Below are 14697 nucleotides of genomic sequence, written 5' to 3'. Positions count from 1 at the left end.
TGACAAGAAACTGTCCATCCACTTGAACATTATCATATTTGGAGGCAGCCTATCCCATTTTGGGGCAGCTCAGATTTGGAGCAACGAAGAAAGTTCCTCAGATTTTACATTTTTAAAAATTCATTTGAAAGGTTATAGCCTCACCATAAGGGGGCAAATATTATCCTGGGATTGGGGTGTTATGGTCATAGATTTGGGCTTTAGTTCAAAGGGTACAGATGGGGTGCAAGATGTCACAGAGTTTAGGGGATTGAATGCTATAGGCTCAAAGGGAAGATGTTAGGACTCACAGGTTCAGAGCTGGGGTCACTGGGGTCACAAAGCTCAGAGGACCAAAGATCAAGGCCAGAGAACTGGAGGATTCCAATAGGAAACTCACCAAAGCATTTGCTCTGGTTCGTGGCACGGTCTACAAAGACTTTGGCAGAGATGACAGTGCCGAAAGGCAGGAACATCTGCATGAGCTCAGCATCTCCAAACTCTTGGGGCAGGTGATAGATGAAGAGATTACAGCCTTCAGGGCCTAGTTACAGAGGGAAGAAGCAGATTAGTGAGAGGACCTCCCTTAAAGGTCCTGTCCCTGACAGGGGTGGGAGGAGGAAGAATGCTTAGGATGTTTTTCCCAGCCCTGGCACTAACTCTTCTTACCTTCCCTCTGCTGCTGAGGCAGGATTGGGGGCTGTGGGGGGAAGGCTGTGTTCACAGGGGCATAGGCGGCCGGGTATGCTGCTGAAAACAGAAGAAAGGAGTTTGGGGGTGAGGAGCTCTTTCCCTAGTGATATCCTAATCAGGGTTCATTCTCATTCTTTAGCTTAGGGTTTCTCTTAGCCCATATGGGTTGTTTCTGTGTTTCTAACTCTCAATTCTGTGTCTATTTGTAAAATTGTCTCACCCATCAAATTGAGTCCTCCCAAAGGATGAGGTCTATAATAAGACAGGGGATTCCCCAAGGAGGGAAGCCATATATCCTCCCTTCAATTGGAAGCTTATGTTATCTCTCCTATCAAACCAGAGGAGATGGAAGACTCCACTGGCTGATCCCCTTTATTACCCTTGTCCTCTTCCCCCACTCCCACCCAGCCTAGAGGAAGTAGGTGGGAAAGAGGGAACTAGCAAAAAGATAGAAGTCTGATGCAAGACCTGCATAGTGCTGCATTCCTGCGTAGGCCTGCTGGAGGGGGTCTGCCACACTGGGGCTCTGAGCTGGTGAGAGACAGGAACCAAGACAGAAAGAGGGGGCAAGGAAGAGAGAAACACAGGGTGACAGAGGAAGAGAAAAGGGATAGACACACACAGAAGGAAAAAGACAGAGAGAAACAATGAGTGTGAAGAAGGAAACAGGTTTTCCTCAAGATAGCAGATGACAGTAGATGGGAGAACTCCCTCTTGTAGGACAGAGGAAGCTCCTCCCTCATTATGGGATTTAGGTCTTTGGGGCCTGGTGTTTGGGGCCAGGCATGGGCCTGGGGGTGGTTGTTGGGGAGGGCAAGGGGAGAAGGGTGCCCACCTGGGTAGGGGTGGAGACCGTTGGTGTAGAGGGTGTCCGAGGTTGGCTGCCCATTGGTCTGGGGGGTGAGGGGACTGAATCCATTCACCCCAATGGGAGCAGCAATGCTGGGGACAGTGCCGGTGCTGATGGCTGGTGGTGTGCTCGTACCTAGGGCCATAGGGAAGCCAGCGTCAGGCCTTTCTACCTGGATTTAGTGGGCAGTGACTGGCAGTGCCCTTTCCCCTCTAAGTATAATCAAGATGAAAGCCTCAGGGGAAAAGAGCAAGGCTAGTCACACTTCCCTTTTGATAGAGGGGCCTATCAGGGAGGAGGTTCCCTGTGGGACCTTTGCCCAGGATGAGAGGATGGGAAGGAAGGAAGGAAGGAAGGAAGGAAGCAGTCATGACTTGAGATCCTTGACAGCTAGCCTCACCTAGTCTTTGAAGGGGAACCTGGCTGGTTCTGGAGAGAGAAGGGCAGGGGTGGAGGGAAATGCTGACTTAGAATCACCATTCCTTTTCCTCCCCCCCACCCCCAGATTAAGATGAGCAGGAGAGAAGTGGCCAGTACCTGATGAGGGTGTCACAGGTGTGGCAATGAGGCCACTGACATTGAAGGCAGCCATCTGCTGCATCTGCGCGGCGGCAATGGCTGCCATAGGGTTGAGGCACGTTCCTTGGGCTGCCATCAGAGCTGCCTGCTGTTGCATTATCTTAAAGATAGAAGGAATTGGGGAGGAATGAGGGTAGAAAAGAGGCAGGATTGGGAGAAGAAAAGGTGGAAAGGAGAAAGCATGGGTCATATTGATTAAGGGAGAATGGGATGAAAGATGAATGATGTCCCATGGACCCCCTGAAATCCCAGATTAATGGGTAACCAATGCTCCCTCTAGACTATTGTGCCTGAATCCTCCTAGCGTTCATGAAGTCAGAGGCACCATTCAGGAAAAATGCTATCATTGATGCCCATGGGGGAAGAGGGATGAGGGATCCCAAAGTGGAGGAATCTCCTACCGCTTGTGTGTACACTCCACAGGCTCCAAACTGTACAGTCATCGGGTGAAAGATGCCCAGCTGCCCAGCCATCTGGTGCATCCTCCTCAGTGTCCGCTCCTTGTCTGTGTCAGCAAACTTTACAACGAGGCTGGATGACGCTCCCTGTGATGGGGGGTGGAGAGAGGGAAAGGGATGTATAATCCCTGGCTATCTATCCCCTTTGAAGATCCATGCTTTGAATCCCCCACCTCTTTTTCCTATCATCCACTACTTCCCAAGTTTATAACTATGTTTACGCAGAGAAGAAACTGAGACAGACAAAAGTAAGAGGGGAATGATAATTTGAAATAGAGGTTCACCAAGCAAGATCATGGTGGAGGTGTATAGAGGGTAAGAATGGAATCCATCTCAAGTAACATGTGGGGTGGGCTCTCTGGGCAAACCTTTCCTCCCATAGTCCCCTAGGGCTTCTCCTCACCGGCAAAGTCTGGCTGCCATGTAGGCTATTGATGGCAGCCTGGGCCTCTGCATGGCTCCCGAATTTCACAAAAGCACAGCCTGGAGCAAAATAAAGTTGAGGTTAGGTCAAATTGTGGGACATGATAATGTTCTGGGGTTAGATCCTCATCGTGTGATTTCTCAGGATGAAAATTGGGGTATTGTTGGGTCAGGGTTGGGATTATAGGATCAGCTTAGATCACAGGATCCAGACCCAGTTTCCTGGATCAGTCTGGGGCCAAGGGGCTATGTAGTGGTAGGCAGCTAGAGGTCATGAGGTTCAGGATGGGGTTAGGTGGGATCATGGGATCATGGGATTAGGATGGGGTTTCAGGGTTAGGATGAGGTCATAGGGTCAAGGTTGGGATCAGCACAGAGTAATGGGCCCACACCTTTGCTAGTTCCATCAGGGCCCCGGAGGATGGTACACTCCTCAATCTGGCCAAAAGGCTCAAACAGCCGCCGGACATCCTCCTCGCTCTGCTGCTTCCCCAGCATCCCCACGAAGAGCTTCCTGTCTTCTGAAGGCAAGCCCCATGTGGTGACCCTAGGGCTGAGTCCCACCTGCCTAGCCCTTCTCATGAATCCTAGTCTTGTCTATGAAGTCTGAATTCCCCACTTTTCTTACTCCTCCGGAGACCCCGGGGCCAATGAAGGTCCCCTCCTAGTCTGCAACTCAGCCTCTTCCCAAACAGCCTAGGAAGCAGGACTGAATGACTGAACCCTTTGTCCACCATTAACCACCAAATCACTGACCTACCATGCTCTTCACTGAAGTTTCATCTCTGACTCAGCCCTACTGTCTTCCTTCCTGAGTTTCTATTTCTACCACAACGATCTCATTCCCTTCACTAAGCCCCCTCCACTGAGCTCCTGTCCCCATGACTTAGACTGCATTCTCAGTTGAATTCTATCCCCAATACTGAACCTCTATTTCTATCACTGAGACTAACACCAAATTCATTGATTTATCCAATCCTAAACTAGCTCAGTAAGCTCCAGGAGAGCAGATACTGTTTTATCTAAACTTTGCATTCTTCCCAGGATCTAGCAAAGCATGTCTGCTGAATTAAATCCCTAAGACTTTTCTTTCCTTGACTCTGAGCCTTTCCTATGCCTGGGATGGAAGTAACTTCTTCTAATATGCTGAGGGCTTTGAATCCACATTATAACATCCTTAAAGTTGCCCAAACCCTGGAGTGACCCATACCTTTCATTTAGTACCACAACCCCCTCACTCACCCTCCTAGTATAGGCCAGTTTCCAGACAAAATGGAGTATGGAAGGGGTGAAGGGAGGAAGTTCCATGAACAACCTTCATTTGTAAAGGAGAAGGCCATTGAGGAGAGAAAGGGCAATGTGAGATGGAAAGGTGGGATGGGCGATATGGGTTCTTCCAAGTCCCAGGAGGACATAGGGGTTAAAACCTGAAGCTCTTGTAGTCTAGATGAGGTTACGAGTCAGATCATCTGAGATTCTATTTGAATTTCCTACCAGGCTACCTCAAGGGGCTGATAATTCTAAGGCTAAGAAGGATTGTTGGTGGCTAATAGTGGTGTCCCAGACTGGAAATAGCAGGTAGGCAGTCTGAGTCCTGGGATGCAAGGAAAAAAAGAAGGTGCCCCAGCATATCACAAGGATCAGGTTCTTGATCCAGACTCCACAAGCCAAGGGTCTTGTAATACTTTGAGAGCCTTACCATTGGGATCTAGGAGCAAGCCACAGATGTTTTCTGCTCAGTCTCTATATTCTATCAAAAGGCAACTGGGAAGAACTTTTAAGAGGGCAGAGTTCTGGGGATGGGAATTCTCATGATTGGAGGCCTTCCTCCAATATATGGATCTGATCACACTCCCTCTAAACTGTCATACTCTGTCATCTCATTTTATTCCTCAAGTTACTTCCCTGACTTGGGACCTGGAGAAAATGTAGCATCTAACCAGGCCTTGGGGGGTTCAGTACTTGGTGGGTTTCCTCAGTTAAAGTTCAAAGTGCTCAGGGTGGGGTGAGCTTACCCCCACATCAGAAGTACTTTAGTGTAGGATGAGGAGGGATAGAATGAGGTGGTGGGGGAAGGTATAAAGACCTCATTGTTCATCAAAGCAGTGTGGAACAGTAATACATGTTGACTCAGACTAGGGAGGAGAAGAGTGAAGCTTGTAGGGAACCATCCTCCCTATCATTTTCTAGGAAATTGATCCCAATGATGGTAGTCTTCTTCAAAGCTTATGTCTCCTTTCAAACACTTGCTCTTCTCAACTGAGGAATTCTATTTTTTTAAAGAGGGGTGTACTGACCTATGATATAACTCATAAAGGGAATGTCTAACAAAAAAGATTTCTTCTAAACAGACCAGGAAGAGTGTGTTCTATTGTCTCAGAGCATGGGTTCTTAAACTTGAAGTCTGTGGACCCATGAGAGATCCCAGGGTTTCCCTTGGGACTTGGAAGGGAACTGGATTAGATCTTTATTTTTTTTTTAACATTTCACTGAAATTTAGCATTTCTTTTAGTTATTTAAACATTTTATTCTGAAAAAGTTTCACCAGCTTGCCCAAGAAATCCATGGCATAAAATAAAAAACAAAACATTAAGAACCCATTTTAAAGAATTTCCTAAGATGTTGAGAAGCTAAATAACTTGTTCAGGGTCATACCACTAGTATGTGTTGGATTCAGGATTAGAATCCATGTCTTCTAAGGGTGTCCTCCACACTGCCTTTTTTTTTTGAGAGAGCAGGTAATTTAGGTTAAGTGACTTGCCCAGGGTCATAGCTAGTAAATGTCTCCAGGGTCAGTGCTCTATCACTTAACTGTCCCACTGTCCCAAACTGTCTTTCAAGATGGATCATAGGATCATAGATTTAGGGTGTGAAAGAAGACGAGAGAATGTATTCTCTCCCTGCTTTTCTTCCCTCTCCCTGCAAGATTCAACTGAAGGGCCTAAGGTTAGTATATCTAGCAATCCTGAGAGGGCAATCTGAGCCAAAATTAATGAAACGCCAGAGGTATCCTTCCCTGGTTGGGTGATAGAGTTATTAGAAAATATTCTAATTCCCTGACATTTTGACCAGAATCTATCAAGTCTGGTCTTACTCTAGGGAGCAGCATCCATCCTTCATCATTCTTCTTCTTTGCTCTCTCTTTCCAGAGGCTGCATACAATTTGTATAGAGGACAGACATCTGGGAAGCTGAGACAGCCAGGTCCACAGAATATCAGGGGCCACCCTAGCTGGGGCTCTGAGGCTCGGACTTCCCCAGAAGGCACTCCCATGCTATAAAGTGATGCCTACACTTTTCTGAGGTTCCTATCTCCACCCCATTCCTGACCTCAGGGACATCCAGTAGAAGTCAACAAGTCCCAACCTAGAAGTTCTATCTTTCACTGGGTACACAGATCTGGACTTGGGTTTGAGGGAAGGTTCTTCTTTTCCCTATTTCCCACCCCCACCCCCCAATCCCAGAGTATGGGAAAGGGCAACGAGCTACCTCCTCGGCCTTCACTGTCAGCAGGCTTCACCTGGATAGGGCGGTTCATCTGAAAAACAAAAGATGAGCATATACAGTTAGGGAAGGAGTCCTAGCCCCTGAGAACCCATCAGGAATTCCAGTGCTCCTGCTCCTCGGGTCCCTTAGCATCCCTTGACCCTGTCTGCCTTGAATCCTTCAGGGTTGACCAAAACTCTGGCTTGAGTAATTTCAGTGGATTCCTTTTGTCTTTAGGATGAAATTCTGATTCCTTTGGCATTTAAAGTCTTTATTGTCTGTCTACAGCCTACTTTTCTAGGCTAACAGCACAGTAACTGGCCTACTTGTGGTTCTTCACATACAATTTTCCATCTCTGCACAGTTAGCATCCGTCCTTTTATTAATCTTAACTTCAGAGGTGAGGTGGTAGGAACTAATGTTATTGACTTGAATTTTGACCACCTCCAACTGCTTTAACTTCCTACCCTATAGGCCTTAGCTCCAGTCTCACATAATGACCCTCAGCCTGAGTGTTTGATTCCACTAGCTGGAGAAGATTTTGGGATAAGTTGGGATATGAGTTGGATGGAGTCCATGCCATCTCATCTGGCATAAGCTGCCTATAACTTTGAGATTCTCAGACAAAGAAGTGATGGAAGCACTTAGCCTTTCCTCCTTAGATTAGGAAGAGTCAGTCCCAGACCTTGGAGGAATAGGAACATTTGTGTAAGTTGAGGTGGAACGGAGAAATGTTCGACCTCCTATGTCCTAGGTGTTTTTCCTACCTCTGTCTGGGGAAAGACAATTGGCAGACACTGCCATCACTGCCATCATTTAAACTGAACACCTAGGGTATGCTGAATGAGTCTATTTCTGGGTGCTACTGGGGAGATGGGGCACCTCCAGGAGTTCCCGGTATAATTAGAGGGACAAGACTTACACATGAGATAAAATGATGCAAGACAGCCTCTTTTAAATGTCCAATGTTTGGACCAGAGTTCAGAGAAGAATGAGATCAGCTTGGAGACTTAGCTTGGAAATCAAAAGACTTGATTTAGTCCCTCACCCATATCCTGGATAAAACATTCTTTGAGATAAGGATGGATTTAAATTTACTTTGACTTGACTCTTGCAGCCAATCTGATGATAAGGCTCCCATAAATTATAAATACATATACATACACACACATACACACACACATACACATATATATGTATATATATACATATATATATATATATATACATACACACACACATAGATTTATGGTCTATAGAATGTTTATTTCACAATCCTGTTGGATATGTAATATGGATACTGCTGCCCTCATTTTACAGATGAAGAAACTGAGGCTTCAAGACATTATACCTCATCACTTCCCTGCTCTAGAAGTTACAGTGGCTCCTATTGTCTTTAGGAAAAAAGACAAACTCTTTTGGCATTTAAAACCTTTTGTAAACAGTCTACCTTTCCAGGCTTACTGTACAGTGTTCTTCTTTATGAAATACCACCCATTGAGGTTCAACTAAAATCAGTCTACTTGCAAATTCTCACACCCAACATTCCATCTCTTATCTCCGAGCCTTTGGACAGGCTGCCCCCAAGCTCAGAAGACTCTTCTTTTTAACACTTATTTCCTGGAATCTATAGCTTTTTTTTTTCTAGGATCATCTCAAGGGCCACCTCTCCTTGGAGGCATTTCTCACTTTCTCCTCTTTCTCTGAATTCCCTCTCCATTTTTAAGAGCCCTCTGCCCATCTCTGTAATTACTTCACATATAGTTTGTATTTCCTTATCTGACTTCTTTGTGTATATGACAGGCTCTCCCATAGCTTTTTTTTTTTAAAGATATTTTGCAAGGCAATGGGGTTAAAGTGGCTTGCCCAAGGCCACACAGCTAGATAATTATTAAGTATCTGAGGCTGGATTTGAATTCAGGTACTCCTGACTCCATTGCCTAGAACAAAGTAGATACTTAATGCCTACTGAATGAATGAATGAAGTGATTCTTCTAAAGTTGAAGGGGAAGGTAAGAGCCTTGAATCCAGGTGAGAGCTTGAATCCAGGCTCTGATCCATGTGTCTGCTTCCCCAGTACTTTGATCCAGGAAAGATAGTACCCCAGACCATAAACACAAGGATTTTGGCCACAGGAAAGGTAATCTCCCCATTATAAATTAATAAATTGACTTTCTGGCTTACAAATATGTTTACAGTGAACTTGCCTAGCACAAATCAATTCCTAAGTGTCTCGTGGCTTTTGGGTGAACTAATGAAATTGAGTTTCTGAACTGTGACAGTCTCATTGTGATCATTCCTTTAATCCACAGACAGACAGCAGGAGCTGTCTGCCTCTGAGACAGACTTAATACATTTGCTGTAGTACAAGGAGCTCTTGGCCTTCAGAGAGAAGAAGCAGGTTGTGTTCCTTCTGAGAGGATGGATGAAGTGGGAGAACTCAGAGAAACAAAATGATGAGGATTTTGGGACATTGCAGGACAGCTCCAACTGAACAACTGTCACATTGCAGAGGAAATATAGAGTTTGAGAATTAGAAGGGACCTCAAAGGTCAGCTGACCTGAATACTTCCAGGATGGGGAGATCATAACTTTTTTTTTAAGTTTTTTTTTTTTTGCAAGGCAAATGGGGTTAAGTGGCTTGCCCAAGGCCACACAGCAAGGTAATTATTAAGTGTCTGAAGCCAGATTTGAACCCAGGTACTCCTGACTCCAGGGCCGGTGCTCTATCCACTGCGCCAACTAGCAGCCCCAAGATCATAACTTTTCAAGACGATCTATTACACTATTGGAAAACTTTAACTGTTAGGAAGCTCTTCTTTATAGTGGACCAACATCTGTTTTCCTAAAATTTTCAACTAATTCTGCCCTTCTCAGTCAAGAAAATATGTCTAATTCAATGTCTATTTTCCTGATATTTGAAGAAGATCCTGATCACCTTTTTCTAGAAAACACAACTTATCTACATCCCTCTTATAACTGAATCCAGCATTCATATGTGGTCAGAGTACAGTGGAACTTGTTTTGGACATTATACTTCTTCCGGTACATTCTTACTTTGGATGTTATTCCTCTTCTAAAGGTTGGCAATTAAATGTGCCCAGTGTAACAGAATCAGAATCTGAAGGAAGGAGGGCAGCCATATGACTTGCCACTTTTTTCTTTATAAATTTTTATCATGAACCTAATTAAACATTGAATGAAGTTATACCAAAATGTATGTTAAAAACAATAATGACTTAGCTGTTTCTTGCTTAATGGAATACCTGCTTCTTAGGTAATAAATGAGCTTTCATCTGAAATCTTTCCCTTTCCCTCTTCTTTTAACCTTTTGCACTCCCTTAAGTTCTGGTTCCTTGCTGTTGACACAGATTCCCTGGACACCCTTTCCAGCACTGGTTTTATTTTATTTTATATATCACTCCCTACCCCACCCCACCCCCAGTCTCCCACTGGTTATGATGGGAGAATTGGAATTCTTCTTGCTCCCTGTTGCCACTTCTAGAATTTCTATCATCATCACTCACTCGGTAACTTCTTTTCCATTTTTGTCACCCAAACAAGATTCTGATGGCTGTCCACCATTCTCCAATTCATTTTCCTTCCTTCCTGATTAAGATGATGCCTGGCTCACAAATGTTCCTCTTCCAGCTCTATTCCTGCCTTCATACTAGGGAAGTTCAATATACATAGCTATTCTCTCAAACACCCTAAATCCTAGGCCTTCACCACACAGAGAAAGTTATAATTTTGATCTTGACATCATCCATTAGATACACTACTTCTATGTTTAGGAGCTCTGAAATTTCTTTATCTGATTACGATGTCATTCTACCTCCATCTTTGCTTTACAACCCCTAAAACTTGTTCATTGTTCTCCCATGACCCCTAATCTCTTAACCCCTCAGTTCTTTCCCAGGCTATTTCTTATATTGATCACATGGTAGACAAATTCAACTGTACTTTTGGGTCCCTTGTTCCCTTAATCCCTTGTTCCCTTAATCCCTTATCTTGCCCTGTTAAGCCTCATACCTGAATTTCTCCTACCATCTGTTACCTTCCCTTCTATTCACACACTGCTAAATGAAGATGGACTGTGCTGAGAAACTGTGCTGAGTATTCTACAAATTTAAATTATAAAATCTCAACTGGGCTCTCATTGCTGCAGAGTAATACTTTTATATCTCCTTAATTGACTTAGCATTCAATTCACTATGCAGTTTTCCCAATTTTTTTCATCCTTTTCCATCCCTCTCACAGCTCTACTTCTAACCATTCTTTCAACTGAGAGCTTTCCTTCATATTTCACTGAAAAAAATTGAGATCATTAATGGAAGTTCTTCCTTTTCTTCTTCTCATTTCACATTATTACCCAGATGACTTCTACTATCATCTCCTTCTTCATCTCTGTCTTACAGGGAGGGCTGGGCATTTACCTTGCAAAGGCAAACCCTCTACATACAGAAGTGATACAATTTCCTCCTGTCTTGTCTAGCTTCCCCTCTATTTTCTTTATCTTTAATATTGATTTATTGACTACTTTCCAACAACCTACAAAAATGATCATGTCTCTCCTACATTAAAAAAAATGATCCTTTACCTGATTCATCCATCCCTGCTAGCTATCATCTTATAACTTTTCTCTCTTTTTTGGTTAATCTGTTCTAGAAGGCAATCTGCAATTGATATTTCCACTTCTTTTTCTCTTATTCTCTATTTAACTCTCTGTATTCTGGTTTTATTCAACAGAAACTGTTATCTAAATCTCAGCATCATTTTTTTTTACCTCTCTGCAGCCTTTGAAATTATTGTCATCCTCTTCTCTTTGATACTTTCTTCTCTATAGGTTTTTATGACTTTACTCTCTCTCTTGGTTCTCCTTTTACCTATCAGAACACTCCATTACCTTTGCTAGATTTTCTAGTTTTTTGATATTAACTGTGGCTGTCTCCCAAGGTTCTGTTCTAATTCCTTTTCTTCTCTCTCTCTCTCTCTCTCTCTCTCTCTCTCTGCTGTGATGAGCCATCAACTTCCATTGATCCAATTATCATTTCTATGCAGATGATTTTGAGATTTATTTATCCAATCTTCATCTCTTTCCTGAATTCCAAACTGACATCCCCAGCTGCCTCCTGGACAACTCAAACTGGATGCTCTATAGATATCTTGACGTTAACATATCCACAGCAGGTCTCATCATTCTCTCCATCTTCTTCCTTTTCAAATTTCCCAAACATGAAGAGTGGCATGACTATTTTCCCGTCACTCAAGCTTGTAATCTAGGTGTTAGCCTTGACTTTTTACTATTATATATTCTGTGAAGTAATGACATTGGTCTCCTGCTATCCCTTATATGTGACACTCTATTTTCTGATTGAACCTTTTCACTGATTGTTCTCCATGCCTGGAACTCTCTCCCTCTTTTTCATCTCTTCTTCCTAACTCCCCTACAAGTCCTACCTTCTACAAAAAGTCTTTTCATTAGGCTTTTTCCTCTGCGACTATCCCCAGTTTTTCTTGTGTATATATCCAGTTTTTAACATAGTTGATTGCATGTTGTCTCCTCCCTTAAACTAGCTTTTGCCTTCTTTTGTATCATTTAGCACTTAGCCTAGTGTTTGACACATAGTCAATGTTTACTAAATGTTGGTTGATTGACTGACCTTTATTATTTTTTCCCAAATAGCATGTAGACACATATAAATTACTTTAAATAAAGTTAATGTGCACATCAATCTTCTAGGGATTTTTTTCTTTGATTTATATGATTTCTTCGAAGTCTTTGAATTTTTTAAAAATATTCATTATATTCAGGATGTCCCAAAAATCTCAGTGCATTTTCACCTTTAATAGCTTTTGGGATACTCTGTATATGAAGTTAAATGGTCTAGTGTTCCATTGCTTAGATGTTGTTCGGCTAATCCTTGACTATTGGCTAAGTTTCCCTCCATTAAAAAGTACAGCTATAATTTTTCTTTAAACAAATAATTCTTTCCTTTAAAATTTTATTTTTTTTAAGGCAATGGGGTTAAGAGTGACTTGCCCAAGGTCTTACAGCTAGGCAATTATTAAGTGTCTGAGGACAGATTTGAACTCAGGTCCTCCTGACTCTAGGACCAGTGCTTTATCCACTGGACCCCTAGCTGCTCCCCAAATAATTCTTTTTAATCACATGTGTAGGGAAGGAGTAATCAGGCTCCTTTTATTGAGGGATAAAGAACTGAGTCAAAAGTAGTACCATGGATAAAATAATCTTTCTTTGATGATTAGTGAGGTTGAACATATTTCAATTGATTATTTATCATTTGTGTTTCCTCATTTGTAAATCGCTCATTCATGTCCTTTGGAGACAGGGATTGCCATTATAGATTTATATAGTTTCCTTGAAAATTTGAATAATTTCCTTGTGAATCTCAGGATACATATAAATAAGTAATGAATATATTTGCCTCACAGGTTTTGCCTTAATCAATTACTTTTGTTTATCTTGATTATTTTTTTGTTGTTGCACAATTAGTTGATTGATTGAGTTCATTTAAAAATACTTTTCCAATGATTCTTCTCAGTGATTTTTAAAATATCTTTGAAAGATAATTTGTTATTATCTTCCCTCTATAGGTAAGACAAATGTTATTTCATACACTTTTAACCTTTAAAAATGCTTAATTTTTGAATAAATAATGTTATTGTATTCTGTTATATACAACTAATTACTTTTCACCATATTTCTAACTAGTTTTTCTAGTATTTATTATAATGATTTCTTTTTCACAGATACACCAAATGTTTAATTTTTATTTAACTAAATCTCTTTCTGGGATCACCATTCACTAGTTTTTCTGGTTGTTGTTGAATGCCAGATGACTGTGATAATTATAATTTTTATTATGTTTAAAAGTAAGATTAGACAAATTTCTTCTTGTGGGGTCAAATTACCCCTTGATATATTTGCTTCTTTGCTTTTGATATGGATTTCATTATCATTTTTCAAGTTTTATAAAGTAAGCCATTGGAATTTTGATTGGCAATGTGCTAAATCAATAAACTAATTTTAGGGATATTGACATTTTTACTGTATTCAACTGTCCTGTTCTTTTGCATAGACTGTGCCTGCAGATAAGATTTTATTTAATTTTTGTTGGTAATGTTTCTAACATTATCTTGATACATGCGTGCCTTGGTTATTAATGTAAGGCAGAATACCCATAACATAGTGGATAAAGTTGTTATTCTAGGAATCATCAAGACTTGCTACATCAGGACCCTCCTGATACATACTAGCTATATGACCCTGAACAAGTTACTGTACTTCTCTCAATCTATTTGCTTACTGTAAAATGAATATAATTGTAGCACTTATTACACATATCAATGATATATATATGATACTTTGCAAGTCACAAATCACTACATAAATATTAGTTATTAATAAAATAAAATTAAGAATTAAATAAGTTAAAATTAATAATATTATAACTATAGATAATTTCTCAGTGCCTCAAAGTAACTCTCTTAAGAACAAAACAAAAAAGTTGTAGATTTCTATCAATGGAGGGATTTTTCTATACTAGGAACTTCCTATACCAATGAAATAAAAAAAACAGACAAAAATACTTAATGTTTTGACACTGAAAATCATTATTCAGAAAAAAATTTAGAAATTGAATTCAGAATTCAAAATGCTATTATCTTTTCATATTTCCTTTTTAATTTTATTAAATTAATTGTGCCTTTATTTGCATACATCTTAATCATATTTTGTAATTTATGTATAACTTAAATTCTAATTTTAATTTAAAAATTTCCATTTTGGTCTGAAAATGCAATGGGCATAATTTCTTCCTTTTTCAATTACCAAGTGCTATTTTTTGCTCAAGCATATTACTGACTTTTATTTCAAATCCTTCTATACTTAGGGCAAAAATTATATTCTCTGACCTTGTTTAGCAAATTCTACTAATCTTTGATTTCTTTATTGTTTCTCTTTTTGGTTAACTGACCTTATTTTGATAATGGTTGGTAATGAGATTACCTAGTATTCTGAAGTTTTTTTAAATTACTCCCTGTATTGCTATAAACTTCTATAAGTATAACTTTTGTTCTCTTTGGGACCTATAAATTTAATATTTAGATGAAGTTTTTACTTTTTACTCTTCCTTTTGCCATGATATAATATTCTTGTCTACCTCTCAATGTTTTCTGATTTGATTTTAACTTTATTTGACAAATA

At 40.9% G+C, this 14697-nt stretch overlaps 1 protein-coding gene across 11 annotated transcripts in view; it reads right to left on the bottom strand.

The window, feature by feature from the left end:
• Positions 1-14697, bottom strand: part of CELF6 (CUGBP Elav-like family member 6) — a 150893-nt gene that overhangs the window by 20910 nt on the left and 115286 nt on the right. For 7 of the 11 annotated variants that reach the window (XM_074233037.1, XM_074233038.1, XM_074233031.1 and 4 more), the window contains 9 exons: positions 6471-6519; positions 3375-3503; positions 2963-3042; positions 2503-2646; positions 2060-2201; positions 1508-1657; positions 1141-1203; positions 649-729; positions 380-523 (listed from right to left, as the gene is read on the bottom strand). In XM_074233037.1, coding sequence (XP_074089138.1) covers positions 380-523; positions 649-729; positions 1141-1203; positions 1508-1657; positions 2060-2201; positions 2503-2646; positions 2963-3042; positions 3375-3503; positions 6471-6519 — 982 coding nt within the window. The remainder of the gene's footprint in view (positions 1-379; positions 524-648; positions 730-1140; positions 1204-1507; positions 1658-2059; positions 2202-2502; positions 2647-2962; positions 3043-3374; positions 3504-6470; positions 6520-14697) is intronic. The other 4 variants (XM_074233033.1, XM_074233032.1, XM_074233035.1 and 1 more) reach the window with 4 other exon arrangements.

Source organism: Macrotis lagotis, chromosome 4 (assembly GCF_037893015.1).
Source record: "Macrotis lagotis isolate mMagLag1 chromosome 4, bilby.v1.9.chrom.fasta, whole genome shotgun sequence".
Taxonomy (NCBI): Eukaryota; Metazoa; Chordata; class Mammalia; order Peramelemorphia; family Peramelidae; genus Macrotis; species Macrotis lagotis.
The sequence above is the reverse complement of the archived record's forward strand: the minus strand, read 5'-3'. Positions and strand labels throughout refer to the sequence as shown.